The following is a 20515-nucleotide window of genomic DNA, read 5'->3' on the forward strand; positions in this document are numbered from 1 at the left end:
TAAATTAAATTTTTTTGATTTACTTACCTTTCTAAAGAAAGAGGCAAATATTTGGCAGGAAGTAATTTTGAAGTAATCGATGTCTGTGTTATTCTAAAGCCCGTGCTCGTTCCAGCCTTCTCTCGAATGGCTTGCTCTCTTGAGGTCCTCCTTTCTGTCACCACTGGCACCATATTAGTCTCTAGTGCCTTGTTGATTGTGTGAATCTCTTGGCTGGTCTCACTGCCCCAATTCATTGAATATTTAATGAGTACCTTCCACAGTTAGGCTTTTTTCCTACTCTCGTTTATGTGCATTTTATATGTGTCTATGAATTGATTGCCCAGCAAATCTTCCCTATTTTCTTTTAACTGGTTCCAAATTGCCGAATGTGTGTGTGTATATACAAATGTACATACACACACACATATACAAATAAACACATTTTTTTCTGATACATCTACATTATATAACTATTTTTCATATAATAGTATGTAGAAAAGGGTATTTCTGCTGGATTCCTTCCTACCTCGCTAGTCTGTTCCCAACCCAGAACTCCTCAACTCCGCTCTGATCCTTCTCTTCTCTGAACTGCAAATGGATCTTGAGATGTGGAAGAAAAGTGTGGTGTCCATATACCTTTGATTGACAACCAATCCTCCTGTACCTTTCGGGTCATCCTTTTTAATCAAGTGTGTAGATTCTGGAGATATGCCTGGGCAGCCGTGAGGCAGGAAAGAAACACCTGTTTATCCAGCTTGACCAGTCACTTCAGTGCTGGAGGTCAAGGGACTGGCACCAGAGCACCCCTGAACCCATCTGTATCCCATTAGCATTTGTTTTCTACTGCTCACTGGTGCTCAGCATCTGCTCTGTTATTTGTATAGGTGTGTGTGTGTGTGTCACTTGGCTTAGTTTCCAAACCACCTGGGGAGCCAAGTGGGTCCAGTCAGTGCTTATTGCTGATTGTGAGCTGGGCACAGCAGATGCCAAGTCTCAAAAACAATGTCATGTTAAGTGTTTATTGTAAAGTAGGAAAATATTCTATAGTAATTGCTATTGATTGAATACCAGTCCTGCTAAGTAGTGTTTGCATATTTCACTCAGTAATCCTCACTGCCCTCGTAAGGTAGATACTGTGTATTTGTCTAGGAAATTGAGGTGCAGACGTTCAATACTGAGATATTTTATAAAAATGTTTAATGAGAAGTATGGGATGATGGCTGAGTGTTAGTTATTAAGATAATTTTGTTAATCAGATTAACAGTTCTTTCAAAGAATTCTGATTAGTGGAGGTTTTATTATAGAGAGGTTTCTGGCGTCTCCCCATACCTACTTAATTTAATCCTCTGCTCTAATGAGTTCATTTCCTCTCCATTTCTTCTTTAGAGTTCTTGAGCCTACTGAGGCTGTGCACCGAAAAAGAATCAGGAATTTAGGGCAGATCTAGGGCCCTGGTTTGGGTTGTATTGATTGTTATGAGGGGAGGAGCGGCTGATCGGAGTTGATGTAGAGCACATGTCATGTGCCAGAGCCACCTATGTGCACAGCTTCAAGAGGCCACTCATTTATCATTGCTGTTAGACACAAATGCAAATGCACACTGGCGGGGAGGGGAGGCGATCAGTAGCACCTGCTACTGAAAATCATTATTGAATTGTGGGACAGAATTTTACATCTTAAATTATGATCTGTCAGAAACTGAATTTGTCTTTATGTAAAGTTTTTTCTAGGAGTTAAGTACTGTAATATTTAATATAGATATCAGCTACTAGGGAAATGGCATTTTGAAAATGTTTTGAGAAGGAAAAAAAATTCATTCATTGTGATTTTGTTTAAATGTATATTTCCAAAATTGACTGTGCTTTCCTTTTCTATCTGAATCACAACACAAGTGGCTGCTGGTTAACAGTTTCATAAAACTTTATACATATACCCAGGACCCAAGCTCAGTGGCATTATTTAGAGAATCAAATAATTATGCATGACAATAGATATATAAATAAGATCACAACTCATGACTTTTAGGAACTAACCTATGTCTGCTGTAGACGTAAGTCTGGGTAACACTTTAACTTAACAGCCTGGTAACGTCGTCCCATACATCAGAGTACATACACCTTATGCTTCTCTGGAGCAGAGCAATAATGGAGCAAATGCTGGCTGTTTTCAGGAATACTTTTAAGCTGTTAAGTCACTGAATAGCATACCCTTAGAGGCTATTTTAGTTTAGTAACAAGTGCCGGAAGATAATGTTTCCGTAGTGACAGAAATGTTGTAGAATTCATCTACCAGAAATAAGGGCCAAGTCCACTGATAAGAGAAGGGTGTGGGTGTTGCTGTCTCCTCCTAGCAGAAATGGCTGTATGTAAATTGATGAGGAGGGAGTTAGGAAATGGATATGATCAAACAGTGCTTGGGCTTGGACTTACTACAGAAAAATGAGAAGAGAGGAAGTATAGTAGGAACAGTAAGATGGCTGAGTGACTAGTGAAGGTTCTTGAAACCAGCCATGGGAAGCTAATACATGTCATTTTGGGGTCTTAAAAGGTGACCTTACTGAAGCCAACACTAGAGACGATGATTTTGCAATAGTGTTGGACTGTCTAAGAGGGAATTCTGACTGGGAAACCAATTAAAGAAGTCACCAAGCTTAGAGAATAGGAGGGGGGAAAAAAGGCAGGTATTTCCTAGTGGTGATATTCATGTTATACTCTAGAGCCAAAACTGATTCTTTCTCATATCACCATTTCACACTAACCTCGCAAAATGTATAATTCTATTCTAAGATTTCTGAAACTACTTATGATTATATATACAACATAGGACAGAAGCACCGGAAAATGAGCTTTTGCAAATTTTGATTTGAGTACTAACTTCTGTATTGTTATTAAGAGTATGTCTATAACATATCTAGATGGATATAATGATCTAACCTCCATCAGAAAAATGCTTGTAACATTGCAAGATGATACACCTCTCATTACAGTTACAGGGGTCCAGTTCCGTGGTACACCATAAATCTTGATTTACCGCCCTACAAGAGATGGCAAGAATTGATCACTGAAAAGGCGCCAGCGGTATGCTATGATTCTTTTGTGGTTTTCTTTTAAGGAGGGTGCAGCTCACAGTGGCCCATGCAGGGATCGAACCAGCAACCTTGGTGTTATCAGTACCATTCTCCAACCAGCTGAGCTAACCGGCCACCCCGCTATGATTCTTAAATTTCCTATTTCTGACATTACTGAATATAATTGCATTTATAAATGTACACTTCATGAAATTACACACCAAATATTTTAAGAATGGACTTTGGATACTTTTCTGTCATTTACAATAAATGATAATAGATGAAAAGATGTCATTCCTCTGTAGTTTGCTCTTTTGCTAGCCTTTGACTTTGTTTCTTTCTCTCTGTGTCATGTACCTTCATCTAACTAGTTAATCGTGTAAAGATGTATTATGTTTATACATTAATTGAAAATATTTTCAGTCAGCACTCTTATTTTGTTTAGATACATATGGATAAATCAAAAGGGCTATATCTGTTTTCATTATACTGATATTCATCTTAACACTTCTTTATGTTTCTTATTAATTAATTGATTGATTGATTGACTTTTCAGCTCAAGGTGATCGTGAATTCCATGAAGGATGTAGCAAATGCATTTGTTCCAAGTGGAAAAATTATGCAGATAGTGGATCAAAAGTTGGTAAGAACTGTTATTTCCCACAATAAATTTTAAACACGTATACATACACACAGTTCAGAAAAGGCTGTGATACTGATACCTCTTCTAAGGAGTTTGGACATGTTTGTATTTATTCTAGACTGCTTTCAAAACTTCAGAGGGATTTAAAATTCTGGGACTTGGTAATGTTAGAGTAACAGGACATAAAATAGCCTGGCATATTTTGGCAATTAACTGCTCTTTACTGTTTTTTAAAAGTATGGACAATTTTACAGACCCATGGGCAAAATACAGGTATTTCATCTGGGAGTACGGTATTTTCTTCCTCTTATGTATACTTGAGTTTGCAAGTTCACTATTGAAAAGTAGGGTTTTTTCTTAAGTACTTTGCCTTAGTGTCTCAGGACGTCTAAGGAGCCCTCTCAGCCAGCCCTGTATTTAATGGAGTCTCTTAGCAGCTGTGGCCAGTGAAACTCACTTGCCTTGTGTGTTCCTTGTGGTTGTGCATTCACCAAAGCATTCCATTTTCCTCCTGCTCATGCAGGAAGACTCTATGTCTCAGCCCTTTTTTTTCATTTAGGTGGAACCCATGGAAAAAATCTAGGGCCTGGCCCCTAGGACCCCTGGAGAGATCCTCATCACCCCTTTTCAGTCTTGACTCCAGGGCCCTCACTGGCCTGCAGGGTGCAAAGGACTGGGGAGCACATCGGGTCCCAGGGCAGATGTTTTAATCTCAGCACTACTGAAGTTTGGGATTGGATACTATTTTGTTGTGGGGGCTGTCCGTGCATTGTAGGATGTTTACCAGTATCTCTGGCCTCTACCCACTGGACGCCAGTGTCACCCCTTCATTTGTGTTAGTTAAAAATGTCTCTAGATGTCACCAAATCTCCCCTGGGGAGGAAACCACCCCTGGTTGAGAATTATTGTTCTCCAGGCTGGATGCTCTGGGCATATCATTCCTATGATACTTGCACCTGCCAACCACCAAACCTGCTCTCCCTCAGTTTTCTGCTCCCTGGGCCTTTGATTAAGGCTCTGCTTTATGGTCAGACTAACCAGACTCCCCCCAAATACATGTTGGCAGGAGCAGCAGCAGAGTCCCCCATCTCCACATGCCCCAGGCCCCCCATGCATGTCAGCAGGGAGGACCACATGCAAGGGGTGCCACGCCTTTGTAATCAGACAACACGGGGAGTTTTGTGTAGCCTTTAAACGTTGGGTTTTAAGGTCGGATCAGTCACATACTAGCTGTGTGTCGTTTGGCAAGTTTCTTAACCTATGAAACTTCAGCTTTCTCATCAGGGAGAATTTCCTAATAACATATTATCTATGATGGTTTTGAGGATTCAGTGACATACTGTGTGTTATGCACAGCGCCTGGATGTAATAAATGGTTAATAAATGTTCAATAAGTCATTTTTGTTTTTAAGTTGAAGGGACTGTCCCACTTGTACAGTGCTTTGAATTCCTAGGGAATCACATAATGTGCTTAGGTCACATTACACACAGATAGCAACCTGGTGGAAAATGAGACTTGTACATTTTAAATAATTATCTTAGCAAGAAGCTGTGAGCTTAAATCTTGATTTCATTGTTAGTGCATAGTTACAGTTGAGGATAAAAGTATGATATCCAGTATGATAAAAGTTGAATTTGCCCGTGTGTCCTTGTTTACTAACAGAATACAGTAATGAATCTTAGCCCAAGATCAGCTATTAACCGTGACCAAAGGTTTCGTTAGTGATTGGAATACGTATGTTTTGATGTGTGGGAAGGAAATAGTAATGAGGGAGTAGTGCCAATGGCTGACGGGTGAGTTTGAGTAGAGATAAGGAGTGCTAGTTGTGATGGTCCTGTGTTGTGGGTCATCCAAGGTCATCCAAGTGGAATTATTCCAGTTCCCTGTCTCTCTGGAGAATAGGGTGAAATACAAACAATCTGAGAATCACCTGAGAACAAATGAGCTTAGGGATACAAAAGCAAGAGTTACAGTGAGTATTGCATAGATCTTTGAGAATTACATGATGTAAAAGGATCTTTAAAAATAACAGATCACCTGTTGTGGCAGCAGTATGTAGAATAAATTATATGTAAAAGAACCAAATCTCAAAGCAACCTTTTAGGTTGAATGATTGTTAATTTATTTGTTTTTCAGCCTGGTCTACTTGGCAACTTTCCTGGCCCTTATGAGGAGGAAATGAAGGGGATTTCGGATATTACCGGCATACCTTTAGGTAAAGTTCATTTTTCAGCTTTTAAAAAATTGATTAAACCACTTAAAATGTTTCTATTGAGGTGTTGTATACATACAGTAAACTGCACAGATCTGAAGTATCAATAGGGTTTTAAAAATGCATACTGACCGTAATCACAAACTCAGATCAAGATACAGAAAATTGCAGCTATCTAGAATGCTCCAACATGCCCCTTCACAGACAATACTGAGTTCCCAGGTGACAACTATTCTCACTTCATCGTAGATTAGTTTTGCCTTTTGAACTTCTTATAAATAGAACCAAATAGTATGAACTGTTGCGTCTGATTTCTTGCACTTATCATTAAGGTACCATGTTTCCCCAAAAATAAGACCTAACCGGAAACTAAGCCCTAGCATGATTTTTCAGGATGACATCCCCTGAACATAGCCCTAATGTGTCTTTTGGAGCAAAAATTAATATAAGACCTGGTCTTATTTTCAGGGAAACACGGTAGTATGCTATGGTAAGAATAGGATATTGGGTTGTTTCCACATTTTGGACATTAAGAATAAAGCAGTTATGAACATTCTTATACATGTCTTCTGATGAGTATAATGCACTCATTTCTCTTGGATATATACTGGGTTATAGGGTAGCTGTGTATAGGGTAGTTAGCCTTGTAGATTCTTCCACCCAGTTTTCCAAAGTCATTGTATCCATTGATAGTCAGCAAAATATAATAGTTTTAGTTTTCTCCACTTGGTACTTTTCCACTTGATAGTCTTTTTTTATTTGAGCCATTTTGTTGAGTGTTTATAGTTCCCCGTTATTGTTTAATTTGTATTTACCTGATGACTAATGCATTGGAACAGTTTATTGACCTTTTCCTTCCTTCCTTGTGCTTGTTAAAGTCTTATGACGATTTTTTCTTAGTTTGAAGGAATTCTTTATATATTCTGACTAAGTCCTTTGTCAGATATATGTATTCCAAGTATCCTCTCCCAGTGTGTAGCTTGCTTTTTTATTCTCTTATTGGTGTCTTTTGATGAACAGAAATTCTAAATTTTAATGAAGTCCAATTTCTCATTTTTTTTATGGGTAATATTTATTGTGTCCATTTAAGAAATCTTTGGGCATAGGCTCTCTCAGCCCCACCTGGCCTTCCCTGGAGCCATTCACAGAATGGGGGTGAGAATGAAAGTTCCAGAACGCTGTGCAACCATGTCTAAAGGACCTGCAGTAGTCATTGATCTTGTCAATGACAAGACTCTTGTGTGGGTGTCTCCCAGCACGGAAAAGTGGAAGTCATTGCCAGTGATCAGGGAAACAGAACCACCCCAAGTTATGTCACCTTTACTGATACCAAACGGTGGTGCCTCAAAGAATCAAGTTGTGGTGAACCTCACCAACACGCTTTTTGTTGCCTGGTTGGACATAGATTTGATGATGCTGTTTAATGTGATATGAAGCATTGGCCCTTCATGGTGGTGAATGATGCTGGCAGGCCCAAGGTCCAAGTAGAATACAAGGCAGAGACAAAAAGTTTCTATCCAGAAGAAGTGTCATCTGTGGTTGTGACAAAGATGAAGGAAATCACAGAACCCTACCTTGGGAAGACTGTGCCCAACGCTGTCACAGTATCTGCATACTTCAGTGACTCAGGTCAGGCTACCAAAGATGCTGGAACCATTGCTGTTCTCAGTGTACTTAGAATCATCAATGAGCCAACTGCTGCTGCTGTTGCTTATGGCTTAGGTTGGAGCTGAAATAAATGTGCTGATCTTTGATTTGGGAGGTGGCACTTTTCATGTGTCAATTCTCACAATCGAAGATGGAATCTTTGAGGTCAAATCTACAGTTGGCAACACCTACTTAGGTGGAGAAGACTTTGACCACTGAATAGTCCACTATTTTATTGCAGAGTTCAAGTGTAGGCATAAGAAGGACATCAGTAAAAACAAGCGTGCTGTCCGTCGCCTCCGGACTGCTTGTGAATGTGCTAAGTGTACTCTGTCTTCCAGTACCCAGGCCAGTATTGACATTGATTCACTCTATGAAGGAATCGACTCTATACCTCGATCACTCGTGCCTGATTTAAAGAACTGAGTGCTGACCTTTTCCGTGGCACCCTGGATCCTACAGAGAAAGCCCTTTGGGGATGCCACGCTCGACAAGTCCCAGATCCATGATATTGTCCTGGTGGATGGTTCTACCCATATCCCCAAGATTCAGAAACTCCTACAGGACTTCTTCAATGGAAAACGGTTGAATAAGAGCATCAACCCTGATGAGGCTGTTTACAGTGCAGCTGTCCAGGCAGCCATTGTATCTGGAGACAGATCTGAAAGCGTTCAAGATTTGCTGCTGTTGATGTCCCTCCTCTTTCCCTTGGCATTGAAACTGCTGGCGGAGTCAGGACTGTCATCATACGGTGCAATGCTACCGTCCCTACCAAGCAGACACAGACCTTCACCTCCTGCTTTGACCACCAGCCTGGTGTGCTCATTCGGGTTTATGAAGGTGAGCGGGCATGACTAAGGATAACAACCAGCTTGGCAAGTTTGAAGTCGCAGGCACCTCGTGGTATTCCTCAGATTGAAGTCACTTTTTATATTGATGCCAGTGGCATCCTCAGTGTCTCTGCTGTGGATAAGAGTACAGGAAAAGAGAACAAGATCACCATCACTAGTGACAAGGGGGGTCTGAGCGAGGAAGCGATGGAGTACACGGTCTAGAAAGCTGAGAAGTACAAAGCTGAAGATGAGAAGCAGAGGGACACGGTGTCTTCCAAGAATTTATCCTGTACATTCAACATGAAAGCAATTGTTGAAGATGAAGAACTCCAAGGCAAGGTTAATGATGAGGACAAACAGAAGATTCTTGACAAGTGCAATGAAATCATCAACTGGCTTGATAAGAATCATACTGCAGAGAAGGAAGAATTTGAACACCAGCAGAAAGAGCTGGAAAATATCTGCAACTCCATCATTACTAAGCTGTACCAGAGTGCAGGAAGCATGCCAGGAGAGATCCCTGAGGGCTTCCCTGGTGTTGGAGACCCTCCTTCTGGTGGTACCTCTTTTCGTGGCCTACCGTGGATGGAAGTGCTTGATTAAGCCAACCTTCAGCATAGATTTAGCATTGTTCCACACAAAATATGGAAGCACCCAAATTTGTAGCAAATTCCATGGCCGTTTTGAAGTTGAGTTGCTGTATAGTAAATAACAGCATTCTTGATACTTGAATATGGAATAAGTGCACAGGGAAAGGAAATAACGATGCACTTTATATGCACTGTATTGTAAAGTATAAAATGCGATGTCTTAAAACTGTTTAAAATTGGCACCATAAAAAAAAAATCTTTGCATACTCCAAGGTCATGAAAATATTCTTCTATCTTTTCTTTTAGATGTATGGTATGAGTTAGGGGTCAAGTTTCAGTTTTCTTCCATATGGAATATCCAGTTGACTAAACACCATTTATTAGGAAGACTATCCTTCCCTCGGTAAATTGCAGTGGTGCCCTTGATGTAAATCAATTGATTGTATATATGCCTGATTCTGTTTGGAGATTTTCTGTTAAGTTTCATTTATCTATTTGTCTTTCTTTATACAAGTAACACGCTACTGCAATCACTAAAGCTTTTTAGTAAGTCTTAAAGTTATATAGTGTAAGATTCCCAACTTTATTTTTCTTCAAAATTGTCTTAACTGTTCTAGACCCTTTGCATTTCCATATAAATTTTAGAATCAGCCTGTCAACTTTGACAAAAGAGCCTGTTGATATTTTGAATTAGATTATAATACTGAGTTTTCCAGTCCATAAACATGACATATGAAATTTCAACATTTATTTAATTTATTGATTTCTCTTAGTTGTATTTTTTCTTTTTTTTAGGGAGGAGGTCTTGCATATCATTCACTCATCGTATCCTTCATCATATCATTTATCATATTCTTAGATATTGATACTTTTGGAAGCTATTTTTAAAATTCCAGTTCCAGTTCATAGCATTTAATAAAACATACTTTTTCTGCTATCCCAAAAGTTATTTTTAACTTACCAAACAATAGAATTATTTTTAGTAGCCTATATAGCCTGTTTTTACAAGAGAGATGATTGAGAATTTCAGAAAATCAATAGCATTTATCTACAAAAGTGGCTAGATTTTTTTTTGTTTTTGCTTCTTTAGAAAAATGATTTTAAAAATATAATCAAAACATCTAGAAAATATATACTTGCAGCCTATATGAGAAGTCTTTAATTCTTTTATTCTATAAAGAACTCCAGCAAATGAATGCCCCATATAAATATCTCAAAATAAAAACAGATTAAGAAGGTTAACATATGATTCATAATAAAAGAAAATTGAGTGGAGTTTCACCAAATTAGAAATCAAATGGAAATAAAACATTAAATTAGGGTGGGGAAGAAAAACATGTTAAGTCTGATGCGTTAACGTACTCGTAAAATGCAACAGAGAAAAAGTGTGTTGTATATCACTGAATTAAATGTTGAGTTTTATTATTATTATACAGTTTTGGAAGAACATTCAAAAATTAAAATGTTTTATAATGGATTTTTTGGTAATTTCTGCACTGATGTATATATTTCCTGTATTTCTTTTTTCAACTTTGAACATTAGTCACACTAAAAGATTTGAGCAAAATACATATTCAGTATGCAATCAAGAGCCAGATGTATTAAATTATCATATTTGAGCCCCTCCCCCCAAAGAAAGCTAAAATGAAGCGTATTGATGAAAAAATGTGGACATTGTGTTGTCGTCAAATTTCGACAGTCCCAGATGTTCAACTTGCCCAAAAGCTCCCTCTTTGGGAACTTGCTTTAGCCTTAGTCAGCAGAGTGTACAGGCTGGTGAGACACCCTCACCCATCCAGCTGTTCAGGCACACTCAGACTGGTCTGCAGACACTTAGGGATGCCAAAGCAAGAGCTCACACAGTGATGACAGGTCAACCTTTTCTTAAAAAAGAATTTTCTAACAATGTCACGGTTCTGTATATTAACCAAAAAAATTCCTATCTTTTCTCATAGGAGAAATTATTTCATTCAACATTTTCTATGAATTTTTTACCATTTGTACTTCAATAATAACAGAAGACAAAAAAGGTAATTGTGTGCAGAGGGAGGGTGGGCACTGCAAAGTACCTATGGAGCGAAAGAAAAATCTTCTAAACAAATAGAATTAGAACTTATACAATCTAGGCTTACTATGCAAGTTCTCTGTATAGTACATACAGTTTTATGGATCTTGGTTAATTTTTAAAAGTGAATTGACACGGGATTACGAAAGACAGTTTGGGGAATATAATCAATAATGTAAAGATTTTATAGGGTATCCGATGGCCACTTGTCTCATTAGGGAGACCACTTCAGGGAAGATGTAGATGCCTGATCACTGCACTGTACACCTGAAGCTGAAGCTGAACAATAATGAATGCCAACTATAATTTAATGTATATATGTGTGTGTATATATATATATATATATACACACACACATACACACACACACAAGAAGTGGAATACAGCATAAGGAATAGAGAGGTAGTAGATTGGGGGAGGGGGGTAGTAGATTGTGAGGGATATAAATGTCTAGCTTTATATTGTTTTGTGCACCTTAAACTAATAATAATAAAAAAAAGTGAATTGAAAACTATCCTTATGTTATGACTACTACTATATTGCCTATTAAAGTTTAATTAAAGTAGGCAAAAAAAAAAAAATGGAAGAAATATTTCAGGACTATAAACATTCTTCCCGTACTCATAGTCTCCTTATACCCAACTTCATGATTTGATGTAAGTACTCCCAGGGGTGCATCATGATCTTCATGTACATAATCATCCCAGCCTTTCCTTGGAGCTCAGGACAAATCTCCCATCATTTCCCAGCCAAGAGACCCTCTGTAGACCATCCTCACTTCCCGTGTTTTCCCTGGCTAATTCCCAGAGTACAAGGCACAGGATGATGTACCCTGATTCACTCTTATTTTTGACCTATACTCTGGGTATAAAGTCTGCCTGTACCTTGCCCTTGAGGTGTCGAGCTGTCAGTGACAGTGCCTGAAGGGAAGCATATCAGCATGTGACATTGGGTGAGGCTACAATAGCGATGTCTGGGTAGGACCATGTCACAGTGAACCAAAGAAGGACCACTGATCCTTTTCCCAGGATGTAATCTTTTTTGGAACCCTGTGCTCTCAGCGATCGTAGGGGTTCTGACTAGTGTGACAGAGATAACAGTTTGATCTTAAGACTTACAGTATCGGGATGCTGTTCTTACTATTGGATTCAACAGTTAATTTTAACCAAAGTTAAGTGTCCAGCTTTTATTTAAGATCAATCATATTTTCATTACTGCTACTATATGTCTCTTTTACTTTCAATTAGGTCATCTGTTACATGGGCGAAACATGGATTTTGGAATATTTCTTGGGTAAGTAAAAAAAAAAAAATGTTGTATATCAGTCCATAAGAGTAGATTGTATTCCATTAATGAAAAGTCAGTCCCAAATCATGCTCCAAGTGGGACCAGAAGTGAAAAGACTGGATGTGTTCATTTTGAGACAAGATGGGCACTCTTATCAGTTATTTGAGAATATGAACTGAGGCCACCCACTGAACAGAAATCTGGAGCATGCTTGGAGGCCCCAGATGCTTGTCTAGTTTTATTGCTTAAAAGGAAGAATAGCATTCTATTTTATGTGTCTTGGCCTTTCTGAAAAAAATATAACGGGTTTATAACCAGAGACCTAAATTTGAATCTGGAGCTTGCTATTTATAGGCCGTTATATTGGAAGAATTACTTACCTTTTTTGAGCCTCAGTTCTGTCATGTGAAAAGTGGAGGATAAAACCATCCATATTGCAAAGTTCTTGTTAGGATGGATCATTAGGGATTAGGTTAGATAAAGTACCTAGAGTAATGCTTGGTCATACCATCATATTCACCATTCATCATTATCAACGTTGTTCTTAAATGTTACTGAAATTTGTCTTTCATAGGTGGAATATAAATAATAATACCTGGGTCGTAACCGAGGAACTAAAACCTTTAACAGTGAATTTGGACTTCCAAAGAAACAATAAAACTGTCTTCAAGGCTTCAAGCTTTGCTGGCTATGTGGGCACGTTAACAGGATTCAAACCAGTAAGGAATCTACTGTTACATAATTTTACAGGCAGCTCTGTGACCTGATTTTAACTCTCTGTGACGGGTAGAATCTAAGGAAATGAGGACCTAAAAAGAATACAAAGCCCCAGTTCATCCCTTTGTACTTCTTGTCACCTTCATGGTAGAAAAGAGGACAAAGGAAGTGAAGGTTCCTGAGCCCATTCTGGGGAAGAAGGATGTACCTGGATGTCAAGGGCTGGGAATATAAATCTGGAATCTGGTTCTGGGTCTCCCTCTCAGGCAAGTTAGGCATGAATTCTCTGCACTTCAGTTTCCTTTGTCAGAAAAGTCTGGCCAATAACATCCCACCTACTTATCTCACACACTGGATGTGAAAATGCTTTGAACTTCTAAAAAGGCTCGTTAATAGAAGGTGATATTATCATGATTTTGATTTATCTTTGCATTCCCCATTACCCAGCCAAGGCCTTGATATACCATATAAAGTGAGAGGGCCTTAAACAGGATGGTCTAAGTTTCTGACTTCACTGCTTTGTCTTTTTCCCAGGGACTATTTAGTCTTACACTAAATGAACGTTTCAGTACAAGTGGCGGCTATATGGGTGAGTAGAGAGTTCTTAAATGGGAATTTGATAGATGTTTTAAGAGGGAGCTGGACTAAGTCTTCTGGTTAATAGTCCCACCTTTTACAGGTCCTGTGACACTGTATATGCTTGGTCTCTTACAGGTGTCATAGAGTGGATTTTGGGAAAGAGAGATGCCATGTGGATAGGGTTTATCTCTAGATCAGTTCTGGAAAATAGCTCAAGGTAATCCGGGTACTTTATTATCAAATTTAATATTTATTTTTAAACTTTTTTATTAATATAATTGATGTATAACATTAGTTTAAGGTGTACAAAACGTTTTGATATTTGTATATATTGCAAAATGATGACCACAATAAGTATAATTAACATCCATCACCACACATACTAGTTACAAATTATTTTTCCTTCTGAGAACTCTTAGCAACCTTCAGTGACACAGTATTACTAACTGTAGTAACCATGCTGTACATTGGATCTCCAGGACTCATTTATTTTATAACTGAATGTTTGTACCTTTTGATCCACTTTACCCATTTTGCCTTCCCCCATCCCACTGCCTCTGGCAACAACTAATCTGTTCTCTGTATCTGAAATTTATTTTTTTAAGATTCTACATGCTCATATGAGTGAGATCATATGGTATTTGTCTTTCTCTGATTTATTTCACTTAGCATAATGACCTCTCAAGGTTCATCCAGTTGTAGCAAATGGAAAGATTTCCTTCTTTTTTTATGGCTGTGTGTGTGCGTTTGTGTGTGTGTGTGTGCGTGTACACGACATTTTCTTTATTCATCCATCCATTGAAGGACACTTAGGTTATTTCCATGTTTTGACTCTTGTAAATAAAGATGTAAACATGGGGGTACATGTATCTTTCGAGTTAGTTGTTTTATTTCCTTCAGCTAAATGCCAGAAGTGGAATTGCTGGATCATATGGTAGTTCTATTTTTAGTTTTTTGAGGCACCTTTACACTGTTTTCCATAGTGGCGGCACCACTTTACATTCTCATTGACAATGCGTTACTTTTTCTCAACATTCTCACCATCACTTGATGGATCTTGTCTTTTTGATAATAGCCATTCTAACAAGTGTGAGGTGATAACTCATTGTGGGTTTGATTTGTTTTTCCCTGATTAGTGATATTACTGTTTCCCCAAAAAATAAGACCTAGCCGAACAATCAGCTCTAATGCATCTTTTGGAGCAAAAATTAATGTAAGACACGGTATTATGTTATATTATATTATGTTATTGTATAATTATATTATATATATTATATTAATTATAGTTATATATTATAATTACCCTGTTTTATATTATAGTAAAATAAGACCGGGTCTAATACTAATTTTTGCTCCAAAAGATACATTAGAGCTGATTGTCTGGCTAGGTCTTATTTTTGGGAAAACACGGTAAACATCTTTTCATGTACTTGTTGGCCATCTGTATGTATGTCCTCTTTGAAAAAATGTCTAGTCAGAATCTCTGCCTATTTTTTAATTGGATTTTTTGGGTTTATTACTATTATTATTTTTGCTATTGAGTTGCATAAGTTCTTTATGTTTTGGATAGTAACCCCTTATCATATATATGATTTGCAATTATTTTCTTCCATATAGTAGGTTTCCCTTTCATTTTCTTGATGGTTTTCTTCACTGTTCAGAATCTTTTTAGTTTGATGTAGTCCCATTTGTTTATTTTTGTCTTTGTTACCTTTACTTTTGGTATCAAATCCAAAAAAGACATTGCCAAGATTGATGTCAAGGGGCTTACTGCCTGTGTTTTCTTCTAGGAATTTTATGGTTTTAGGTCTTACATTCAAGTCTTTAATCCATTTTTAGTTGATTTTTGTGTAGGGGGTGAGATAGTGGCCCACTTTCATCCTTTTGCATGTGGCATTCTAGTTTCCCCAGCATAATTTATTGAGATTTTCCTTTCCCTGTTGTGTATTCTTGGCTCCTTTGTCATAACTTTAAGCATATATACATGGGTTTATTTCTGGGCTCTCTGTTCTGTGTGTTTTTATGCCAGTACCATGCTGTTTTGATTACTATAGCTTTGTAATATTGTTTGAAATCAGCAAGTGTGATGTCTCCAGCTTTGTTCTGCTTTCTCAAGATTGCTTCATATTCGGGACTTTTGGGGGGAAAGGGGGAAGGGTCCATATAAATTTTTGGATTGTTTTACTTCTGTGAAAAATGCCATTGGAATTTTAAAAGGTATTGCACTGAACATGTAGAATGCTTTGAGTAGTATGGACATTTGAACAATATTAATTTCCCAATCTATGAGCATGGAATATCTTTACATTTATTTGTATCTTCCATTTCATTCATCAGTGTCTTATAGTTTTCAGTGTACAGGTTTTTTACTTCCTGGATTAAATTTATTTTTTTTGATGCAATTGTAAATGGGGCTGTTTTCTTAATTCCTCTGATTGTTCATTATTAGCACATTGCAACTGATTTTTGCATATCAATTTTGTATCCTGTAACTCTGTTGAATTTATTAGTTCTGACAGTTTTTTGGTGAAGTCTTCAGGATTTTCTATGTATTTGTCATCTGCAAATAGCAACAGTTTTACTTCTTCCTTTCTGACTTAGGTGCCTTTTACTTCTTTTTCTTGACATTGCTCGGGCCAGTACTGCCAATATTATATTGAATAAAAATGGTGAGAGGGGGCCTCTTTGTCTTATATCTTGATCTTAGAGGAAAATCATTCAGCTTTTCATCATTGAGTATGATGTTAGCTGTGGGCTTGTCATATATGACCTTCATTATTACGTCGAGGTACATTCCCTCTTTATTATTATGTCGAGAGTTTTTATCATAAATGGATGTTGAATTTTGTCAAATGCTTTTTCTGCATTTATTGAGATTATCATGTGATTTTTATCCTTCATTTTGTTAATCTGTATCACATTGATTTGTGGTTGTGGATAAATCCCAGTGAATAAATCCCAGTGAATAAATCCAGTGAATAAATCCCACTGGAGCATGGTGTATGATCATTTTAGTGTACTGTAGTTTATTTTAAATTATTCATATTAAAATACAAAAATATTTTCCAGCATGTCTTCCATTGAAGAATTATTTCAGAATTTCTTAGGTGAAACTCATATGGAAATTGTGTGTGTGTGTCTAAAGCAAGGAAACAAATGACTTGTTTAAGAAGTGCTAGGGATAGTGCCACTGTGAAGGGCACCTATGGGTTTTTCTTGGTGTCAAAAAGAAATCACCCATACACAAAATAAAAATTGTACAATAAAATATTCATTTAAATCATAATACCTATTAACCCAGAAGTTATACTCTGTGCGGGTGCAGAAATCTTATAATAATAGCAAAACTGCCGTTAGCCAGTACTACATCAAAATGACCTAGATTAAACGGGCATTAATCCTATTTTAAATGCTTTCCAGGGAAAAAAGATTCAGTAGTCTTTGAAAACTCACTTCAATTATTAATAGCCCTAATTCTCAGTGTTTACTTTCTGTTCCCCAAATCCTATCTATGGTGGTAAATTCCATTTCCCCTTGTTCTATTGTTGAGTGAAAGGCATAGACAATAAGGGTGGAAGATGATCTCTTGAGGCTGTTTTTTTGTCCTTCAGACTAGAAGGACTATTTCGGGTCTGTGTTTCATCACATAGGAGTCTGGGATTATTCCTCCCTGAGCCTTGCTTACCATTCTTTAAAAAAAAAAAAAAAAATACACGTTCTTCAGATATTTGTTTTTGCTTAGTTTCCAGAGATAAAACATTTCCATCCCAAGCCAACTAAAAACGTTTCATTTTTTAAAAATGTTTCTATGTAGTTATGAAGAAGCCAAGAACATACTGACCAAATCGAAGCTATTGGCCCCAGCATACTTTATCCTGGGAGGCAACAAGTCTGGGGAGGGCTGTGTGATTACACGAGACAGAAGAAAGTCTTTGGATGTATATGAGTAAGTACATTTGTTAAACCCAAATAAGTAGCAACTAAAACATAGGCTGACATATGTACAGGTTTAAAGCATGAAGCCTGAGAGGAATCTCTCTTTGTATCTAGACTCGACTCCAAGCAGGATAGGTGGTATGTGGTTGAAACTAACTATGACCGCTGGAAAAATCCCTTCTTCCTTGATGATCGCAGAAACGCTGCAAAGATGTGCCTAAACCACACAACCCAAGAGGTAACAGTCACAATGTCATATACAGAAAGAAATGGTGACCATTAAAGTCACTTTGGCCTTTGAAGAATTTATAAACCTCCTATTATTCAGTATCTCTCAACGGTTATCACTGAGTTTTTGTTTAGAATTTAAAGGGCAAAATTTTAATTTAAAGGGCTGTACTTCCCTTTCTTATTCTAATGCGGGACACCATTCTGTGAAGTTGAATGACAGACAGGCAAGAATTAGAGAGAGGAAAAATGAAAAAGAAGTAGTGATACATTAGAACCATTACCTATGTTTTAATAGTGACTCCGAAGGAAATTCATGTAGGGGGTTGGGGGGAGGTTGGTTGTAGAAGGTCCTGGTCTCTAATGATCCATTTTTGTGGATGAGGCCGTTGACTTTTGTATTTAACTTACTGAACAAAACTATTTTTGTGTTTTAGAAAATCTCATTATCAACCATATATGATGTCCTGTCAACAAAACCTGTCCTCAACAAGGTATTTTTAAAATAAATACACACACACATACAATTTGCTCTTAGGTAAAGAATTTGGTCCTGTGTTTTATCTTTTCCTGTTATGTTGGATAAATCAGAGAGAATCCCAAGTCACATTTAGCTTAAGGCTGATTTTTTAAAATGTTTTTGTGTGACTAAAATAGTAATTGTTGGCATGTGACAAAGAAACTGATTACTGTGGCTTGATGTCCAATATGGTCAGTATTGTTTCCAGCTTTACTTACGTGGCGTTGAATTATGTATAGTATTTCAGTTTGACTTCTCCCTATCAGAAATGTTATGCTGTACACAACTAACACCTAAAACTCGACAAAACAAAGTCGGAAGTCCATTTTTAGACAGAGCTTTGTGTCTTGGTGGATTAAGGTTTCTCTTAAACTTGATTACATTCTTGTAAGTTTTCCCCACACTGTAGCTAAAAAATTGCAGTTTCCTAATCATCCAATTTGCTGGTAGTCTCCCCGTGTGTATTCTGAGTTTCCCATTAGTTCCTTCTTTGGGCCTTTTTCCTAACCCTCCCTAAGATCAGCGTGTCTCCATTACCTCTGCCAGAACAAATTCCTCCTGCCCATTAACTTTTGGATCAGAACCTGGCTCTTGCAGGAAGCCTTTCTTAAGCCTACTGACCCTGCCATACTTGTCACATTGTCCACACCACCTTCGTGGGCCCTCAGAGGTTATTTATAGATTCTGTGTGCCTTCCTGTGTATGTGCCTTATAAGCTGCATGCTTGCAGTGTCCTCATTGCACATGCTTTCAGGGTAAGGACAGCCAAAGCTCAACTGTTCAGACCTCATAGATTGTTAGGCTGAATGACTGCAGCTTACACAGACGGGAGGGTTAAGTCTTAAAGCATTGGTTGTGAAGCAGTGTACCGCTCAGGAGTTAAGACCTTGTCAAGAACTGAAGATTCTCTCCCAAGCCAATTTATATTCATGACCTGGAATAGTCAGTTGTTTTTATCATTTAGATCTTTATATTTTTTGTCTTATATATAATGTAATATTATATATTAATTATTTAATATTAAGTAACTTCATAAAGGAGTTCCATAAAGAAATGCTAATGAGTCAGAACATCTTAGAATTGAAGCATCCTTTAAGTAAAAATAACTTTTCTTTCAGCTGACTGTATTCACAACCTTGATGGACGTTACCAAAGGTCAATTTGAAACTTACCTGCGGGATTGCCCAGACCCCTGTATAGGTTGGTGAGCATACACCTGGCCTACAGAATGCGTTCTCTGTGACATGAAGATGGGCGCTCACATGTGGCCGCTAGTGCAGCCATCGAATCTCTTTCTAAAGACTAAGACTCAGGGCAGCTTCTCTTCACAGCATGAGCTTGTCCTTCTTGGTATGTTTACAATTCATAGGCTATTTTTGCCCTAACAGTTGATGTTTGTATTTACAGATAATTTAAGTACAGCAATCATTCAGAATTTGCTGAGTTTCATTTCACTTAAGACATTTGGGGATGGGGATGGGCGATTAAACTATGTGGGACCCATTTCCATGGAATAAAGCTGGATTTGCTGTGGGCACTGAATCCAATATCCATGTGAGTAAGTTTTACGGTACACAGTCCACATTATTCAGTTTTTCACTTTTATCTACATGTTTTTCTGTATAGCAGCCTTTTCCTCCTGTATCTGCTACTGAAGTTAATATACTGTTTTTGCTGTTTGTGACAGCAAAGTAATTTCACTAACTTTGATTGGAGGGAGACAGACATTCATCTGTATATATGAATGGGCAATACCTGTGCCTCTCACTCGGAATAGTAGTCCTTTTTGGGGCTCATTAAGTTATGCAAGGCAGTCTTTTATACCCAGAATTGAAGTGTTCCCTTTTTCATAATTACCCTACCTCCCAGCAACCCCAGAAAGTTAACTTCAAAAACTGAGTCCCAGGTTCCGTGAATAGTAAGTAAACAGGTCAGTTGTGGAAAATGGAAGGTGAACCTATTGTTTTAAACTCTTGTATCATTCATTTAATAAACAGATTTTGAGTTTTTCCTTCTGATCTATATATTTTTTAAAAACGAAGTAGTTACTAAACATGTTTTTCAGAAATCAGTATTTATTAAAAGTGCTAATCGAACTTTTCAAACTTTCACAACTGTGAAATGCATGGTAAGCGCAATTGTACCCACTCCATTTCCGTATTTTATCAGTTGTATTCATGACATTCAATAAACAGCCACTGGAAGTTG

At 37.7% G+C, this 20515-nt stretch overlaps 1 protein-coding gene and 1 pseudogene across 2 annotated transcripts in view; both read left to right on the plus strand.

Moving 5' to 3' along the window:
• Positions 1 to 20515, plus strand: part of ASAH1 (N-acylsphingosine amidohydrolase 1) — a 33832-nt gene extending 13317 nt beyond the window's left edge. The window contains exons 3-14 of the mRNA XM_081047173.1: positions 2969 to 3059; positions 3606 to 3692; positions 5830 to 5908; positions 10931 to 11005; positions 12288 to 12333; positions 12902 to 13046; positions 13579 to 13633; positions 13759 to 13840; positions 17438 to 17569; positions 17674 to 17797; positions 18225 to 18281; positions 19426 to 20515. Of these exons, the coding sequence (XP_080903299.1) occupies positions 2969 to 3059; positions 3606 to 3692; positions 5830 to 5908; positions 10931 to 11005; positions 12288 to 12333; positions 12902 to 13046; positions 13579 to 13633; positions 13759 to 13840; positions 17438 to 17569; positions 17674 to 17797; positions 18225 to 18281; positions 19426 to 19515 (1063 nt within the window). The 3' untranslated portion in view covers positions 19516 to 20515. The remainder of the gene's footprint in view (positions 1 to 2968; positions 3060 to 3605; positions 3693 to 5829; positions 5909 to 10930; positions 11006 to 12287; positions 12334 to 12901; positions 13047 to 13578; positions 13634 to 13758; positions 13841 to 17437; positions 17570 to 17673; positions 17798 to 18224; positions 18282 to 19425) is intronic.
• On the plus strand, positions 7094 to 8988 carry LOC308496582 (heat shock cognate 71 kDa protein-like; annotated as a pseudogene). Its single transcript has one exon. The product of its transcript is annotated as a heat shock cognate 71 kDa protein-like (transcript).

This window comes from Rhinolophus hipposideros (genome assembly GCF_964194185.1).
Source record: "Rhinolophus hipposideros genome assembly, chromosome: 4".
NCBI lineage: Eukaryota > Metazoa > Chordata > Mammalia > Chiroptera > Rhinolophidae > Rhinolophus > Rhinolophus hipposideros.